The sequence below is a fragment of the Hippocampus bargibanti genome, linkage group LG19 (assembly GCF_051943395.1).
Source record: "Hippocampus bargibanti isolate YZ-2025 linkage group LG19, ASM5194339v1, whole genome shotgun sequence".
Taxonomy (NCBI): Eukaryota; Metazoa; Chordata; class Actinopteri; order Syngnathiformes; family Syngnathidae; genus Hippocampus; species Hippocampus bargibanti.
Genome location: NC_142752.1, coordinates 2,823,473 through 2,830,000, shown reverse-complemented (window position 1 = coordinate 2,830,000; position 6,528 = coordinate 2,823,473). Strand labels below are relative to the sequence as shown.

At 40.4% G+C, this 6,528-nt stretch overlaps 1 protein-coding gene across 2 annotated transcripts in view; it reads left to right on the top strand.

Annotated features, from left to right (window-relative positions):
* The window catches only part of tfap2b (transcription factor AP-2 beta), a 12,242-nt gene extending 6,176 nt beyond the window's left edge, over nucleotides 1-6,066 (top strand). For both annotated transcript variants that reach the window (XM_089021746.1, XM_089021747.1), the window contains exons 6-7: nucleotides 190-331; nucleotides 4,616-6,066. In XM_089021746.1, the coding sequence (XP_088877872.1) occupies nucleotides 190-331; nucleotides 4,616-4,898 (425 nt within the window). In that variant the 3' untranslated portion in view covers nucleotides 4,899-6,066. The remainder of the gene's footprint in view (nucleotides 1-189; nucleotides 332-4,615) is intronic.
* Nucleotides 6,067-6,528: the final 462 nt, after the last annotated feature.

The following is a 6,528-nucleotide window of genomic DNA, read 5'->3' as shown; positions in this document are numbered from 1 at the left end:
ATGGTCACCATTCTTCATGCCAATTGTACTGAAAAGCAATCTCCGTCTTTCGTGCATCAAATGCTTCCAACTTGTTGCAATTTGTTACAAACTAATCACAACCACCTCCCCTAGAACCACCCAGACTTTCATTTTCTGCAGCCGAATACCCCCTTTTTTTTAGCTCACTCTCGGTCCCCCTCTGTGCAGGCGAGGCAGTACACCTCGCCCGAGACTTCGGCTACATCTGCGAGACCGAGTTCCCTACCAAAGCCGTGAGCGAGTACCTCAACCGGCAGCACGCCGATCCCAACGAGCTGCACACGCGGAAAAACATGCTGCTGGCCACCAAGTGAGTTTGATGGAGCGTTTGATTGGATTTGCTTTTATTTATTTATTTTATGGCCTCTCTGCTGTTTGCCTCGCATTCTTACAGACGTTTTAGTCTGTAACCGTTCATATTTGAAACCAGCAATCTCTGTTATTATTATTATTTTTTTTCCTATGTGATAGATATTCAGATATTTCAATGAATAATGATCAAAAAGATATTTATTTACTCTTAAATCTAAATCATGGGATGAGTCCCCTTCATTTAAATATCCCTGCACACTGTTGCAGTTTCATTAGAATAACACAAATGCACCCATTGCGGTAAAAAAATGGGCATTCGTCATCTTCAAATTTGGTTAGGGGGGATTTCTGGTAGAAGGAATTAGTGAAAAATTAAAACCAGCCTTCATTTTTCCAGGGCCTTCATTGGTCCTCCTCTTAAAGGATGCCCCGAGGGAGGTAGTATGAACCTCCTGCAAGACAATATAAATGCCTGCTCGCTTCTGTTCTGGCGCAGTGAGCATAGCAATGACATTTGGATTGGAGATTTTATTCACGGCTTGATATAGTTTAACCCGGAATAAAAATATAATGTTTGATGTTGGAGAAGCAGTTCATGCAAAAAAAAAAAAAAAAAAAAAAAAAAAAAAAAAAAATAGGCATTAAACTTCATTGGTTCTCCACCTGAAAATATAGCTCTCATATTAACATATTTTATTTCTGCTAAATGTCAGCAGAAGATGAAGATAAGCTGGACTTTTAGGTGTCGTTAAAAGATTCATTTATAGGAATCCTTTTTAGCATAATGTCAGGGAACTTAAATGAGCGCTTACGGATATTTGAGAATATGACTGCGTATTTGTCTTATATAGGCAATTTATTGTACTCATTTTAGTATCAGGTTGGTTGTAATTTACACTTTTAGGGCTGTTGGAATGAATTTGGGGTCTTTAGTGAGTGAGTTGCAATTTTGTATGGGAAAAAAAAGCAATTAGAAAACAAAAAGTATGACAGAGTTGTTATGAATGCGTATTTGTCTTATAAAGGCAATTTATTGTCCTGATTTCAGTATCAGGTTGGTTATAATTTTCACTTTTAGGGCTGTTGGAACGAATTTGGGGTCTTTGATAAATGAGTTGCAATTTGTATGTTTACGAAAAGCAATTAGAAAACAAAAAGTATGACTTAGAGTTGTTATGAATGCGTATTTGTCTTATAAAGGCAATTTATTGTACTGATTTCAGTATCAGGTTGGTTATAATTTTCACTTTTAGGGCTGTTGGAACGAATTTGGGGTCTTTGGTAAATGAGTTGCAATTTGTATGTTTACGAAAAGTATGACTTAGAGTTGTTATGAATGCGTATTTGTCTTATAAAGGCCATTTATTGTACTGATTTCAGTATCAGGTTGGTTATAATTTTCACTTTTATCGCTGTTGGAACGAATTTGGGGTCTTTGATAAATGAGTTGCAATTTGTATGTTTACGAAAAGCAATTAGAAAACAAAAAGTATGACTTAGAGTTGTTATGAATGCGTATTTGTCTTATAAAGGCCATTTATTGTACTGATTTCAGTATCAGGTTGGTTATAATTTTCACTTTTAGGGCTGTTGGAACGAATTTGGGGTCTTTGGTAAATGAGTTGCAGTTTGTATGTTTACGAAAAGCAATTAGAAAACAAAAAGTATGACTTAGAGTTGTTATGAATGCGTATTTGTCTTACGAAGGCCATTTATTGTACTGATTTTTAGTATCAGGTTGGTTATAATTTTCACTTTTAGGGCTGTTGGAACGAATTTGGGGTCTTTGGTAAATTTGTTGCAATTTGTATAGAAAACAAAAAATTAATCACAATTATTTAAAAAAACAGTTTTTAAAAGCAGAATTTACAACATAGTGACCCAGTTACAACAGGGTGTATAAATGAAGACATTTCAAGATGCGAGGGATAAAAAAAATGAGCTTAAGAGAAATTAAACTACCCCCAAAAAGTAGCTTATCGAATGGCAGTGCAATATTTCCTATAGTAAATTCTCAAATGGGTTTCAAGATGGCTGATGTGTTCCGCCGTTGGATGTTTGATACTCCGATGTGAACCTGCTCCACTGCTGGGTGTCGGTGGCGCCTCTTCCAAAAATTCATTATTTATCAGTCAAGTGTTTCAAGTCATCAGAAAACAACAGCGAGGGCCCCCAAAGTGTAGCCCGAGGTGGAGACCACTTCTCTCGACTCAACTAACCCCAGCTGGGCTCGGCCTGCGCCGCCTGTCACTCATTTGCTGCAGCGTTGCCCTTAGGCCTGCTGCCTTTATACCGAGTGTGTGTGAGGGTAGGAAAAGCGGGTGGTGGTGATGAGGGGGGGGGGGGGGGGTGCAGGGGTAGCCAGAGGTCCCTTGAATCTAAATTGGGCCTGAAACCCAATGAAAAATGAGGTGTTTAAATTGAACATGGTGTTGAAAATGAGATGTTAAAAACCTCTTGGCCCCCCTGCATGAAGGCCTTCTATTGTGCAAGTCGCTCTCATTTAAAGGACAACCGACGTCACTTTTTTGTTAACTATCTGACATCAGAAAAATGTTTTATAGCATCTAAAATACCCAAAACACGCAGTATGATAGTTTTATTCAAATGCAAAACACCAATAAAAATGACTTAAAGTGTGCAAAATCTGCAAAAAATTGAGCTGCGAATTGGGCATTTTCAGAAAGTCCCGCCCCCAGTTCGTGACGTCACGTCAAGACGTCTTGCATTGCTGGAGAATTAAAACAATGGCTTTAGATTCAGAGAATATACTTTGTTGTTACACATCCAGTTATGAATATGATTCAAATAGTTCTGAAGAGGAAAGCATAAATGTTTGCAATCGATTATTATTATTTATTCCGTGCCATTTTGAGGCAACATTGGGGGGAAATGTCTCACCCAAAAAGAGGCAAGAAAATGGCCACCGAGCTCCTTTGAGGAATGAATCAGCCCATTTCCACAGGCTGAGTAATTCCTTACACGTAGCTTTGTCGCCCTCTTCTGCCTCTTTTTGGTACAACACGACGTTTTCAGATCAAACAAGTATAGCAAAATGCATTGACGTGATGGAAGGACTGCTACAATGTGTCCTTTTTTTTTCGGTCAGGGCCGTTCCTTCCGTGACGTCACGTACGGACTCGTCACCACCTCAAAAACAAGACTTCCGGAATATTCAGCACGAGTTTTAAAACGTAAAATATAGCTATATGCGGTGGAATATTTGTAAAATACGCTCAGTAGAAGTCTTTGAAGACATTTTAAACAAAAAACAAAATACAGGAGCTGCTGGAAAGGCAGCCATCTTGAAGTAAAAAAAAAAAAACTAAATAACAAATACCATGACAAGACAAAGACTCAGAGAGTCATTGATTCTTTAACACTTGCTGTACCATCTTTGTGACATGAAGCAAAGCAATGTGCAAAAATGTGTCCACTCCAGTGCCAGGGTTTTTTGTCCTTTTCACTCAAATTGCAGGACCCACAGAATATCGAGTTTTAGGACTAAATAAATCTTCACTTCGGCATAAGAAACTGTAGAGTCTTGTTTCATCAGAAAAAAATAGGCAATTCCTAAATAATATAGGAGTTATATGAGCCTGAAATGGGGGTAGCGGTAAAAAAATACAATACATACTGTACATATTGATTTCTATAGCGCTTTAACAACAGCTGAAGATATAACGAAGTGCTAACATGGACAAAAGGCAAATGCTACCCTCTCGTGGAAGGGAACAGATATTGCCAGAGGTCGGACCAGTGCTTTATCAGCAACCCTCACAAGAAAAAACAAAACCCAAACAAATTTGGGAATGGCGCTCCGTGTCATGCTTTTCAATTCGCGACAAAATTCGGGAATGGCAGCGTATGAGTTAATTGCGTATTTAGAGAACAGATGTGAAATCGATCCCATTGGAAATTGCACTGCAGGTGGATATCACGTTAACATATCGGAACAAACGAAAACAAATATTGCCAGTCAATAATTTGTTCAACAAAAGAGTGTCAACTTTCACAGAACTTAATTTGCCGATACAAATGAGAGGAGTGATTAGCTACGAATAAAATGAGCTTGTGACCACCCCCACAACAGCGCAGCCCTCCTTCTCGCAAAGGTGCCGACATGTGCTTTTCTGGCGTCACCCTTTCATGAAAATTGATTATTTTTTTTTTAGGGGAGAGGTCCTGATTTCTATTATCATCTGAAGCTACGCTCTCTGAAGTAGCATCAATCGCCAAAAAATGTCTTCCCTCCCCTGATGATAGCTTCTCTTCCCTACAGGCAGTTGTGTAAGGAGTTCACAGACCTACTGGCCCAGGACAGGACTCCCTTAGGCAACTCGAGACCCACGCCCATCCTGGAACCGGGCATCCAGAGCTGCCTGTCTCACTTTTCCTTCATCACACACGGCTTCGGGTCGCCCGCCATCTGCGCCGCCCTTACGGCCCTTCAAAACTACCTCACCGAGGCCCTCAAAGGACTGGACAAGATGTTCCTCAACAACCCTCCCAACCGGCACGGGGACAACAAGTCTGGCGAGAAAGAGGAAAAGCAACGGAAATGAACCAGACGTGACGTTGTTAATTTGCAGCTTTACGCCACTGAGACTCAAAATGCGCACACACACATAAACACGCATACACGCAGATACACACACCAGCCTGCATGAGGAAGGAAGAGGAGACAGAGGGACTACGTTACGGTCTTTCCCTCCCCTGAGGACATTCTGGCTACGGCGTTACGTCCATTTTGCTCGTGGTGCCAGCATCCTCAACCGCGATGCTGTTTGCAGACTTTGTGTTTGTCTTCACGCAACAAAAAGCATTGTGAGTATGAAGAAAGGGGGCCATGAGCTATTTATCCGGTAATTTCACACAAATACAGTGATACCTCGGTTTACGAAGCCCTTGGCTTACGAACTTTTCAGTTTACGAACATTAAATTTATGAAAATTTTACCTTGGCATACAAACTATTTTTCGGGATACACGCGCAGGTGCCACAATGAGTGATGTGTCGTTCGCAAACGAGCCGGTTCTCCTAAAAAGAAAATGGCAGACAACTTGTTTTGGTCCTCTATTCCCCGCCCCCAGTCATCGGTCAAAGCTATGTGATTGGTCAAGAACGCAGCAGTGAGGGGGGGGGGGGTGGTTTAATCATTAAAGAGACAGGCAGATGACAGAGAGAGAGTGAGTAAATGGATTTCAACTTTGATAGTTCAAAGGTAGAGTGTAGACTGCAAGGTTAAAATTCCCATCAATCAGGCTCCACAAATAACCCGCACAAGCCATCTGTACACTTGGTGCAAAAACTGGCCACTCCATTCCATCAAGGTATCAACGACCATCACAAAGGTAAATAAAACGACTTTATTATATAGTACCGTTTATTTCTTTAATTATAATACCATGGCACATTTATTACATCTAAAATAAGGTATATTTTGTGGAGGTGTAAGGCTTTTAAAATTATGTTTTATGGGGATCTGGGAACGGATTATTCTCATTTTAATGCTTTGCTAAAGGAAATTAATTCTTGGGATCCACACTTTTCGCCTTACACACTCGGTCTGAGAACCAATTAATTTCGTAAGCCAAGGTATCACTGTGGAAGCGGAAAGGGGGGTAATTTATGCGTGTACATATTTATTTATATTAATTTAAATGGTTGATTTTGTAAATAGGTGCCAGCTATTTTGGAGGAGGCCTATTTATCTGTGATTTGTGCGTCAATGGCCGGTAGAGTATGGGGGGGGGGGGGGGGGGGGTGAAAGGGTGATGGGGGGGTGTACGTGAGGGTTCGTCCAGTGTATTTTTTTTTCTGTTCTTCTAGAGCTGTTGTCATGGTGCTGATGATGGGTAGACATGCTTTGAATTGTCCTGTGCTTTCATTTTTAAATCACACTGATAATAAATCAATGCGTTTTATTATGAGAGTGACACTACTGGCAACTTTCCTCCACAAAAACGCCGCATTCAAGGAAATGGATTATAAGATACGGAAAACAAATCCTCATCAAGACATACAGTTGGCAAACGTCCATTTTGCTATCTATGTTCTATCTATTAGCTAGCTTAGTATCTATTAGTTATCTATTAGCTAGCTAGCTAACTTGATCGATTTAAGTTATTCCCGGTTGAGTGAACGCTGGCGCGTGTGGCTGCCGCTGCTCACCCACAGAAAAATTGATCCTGT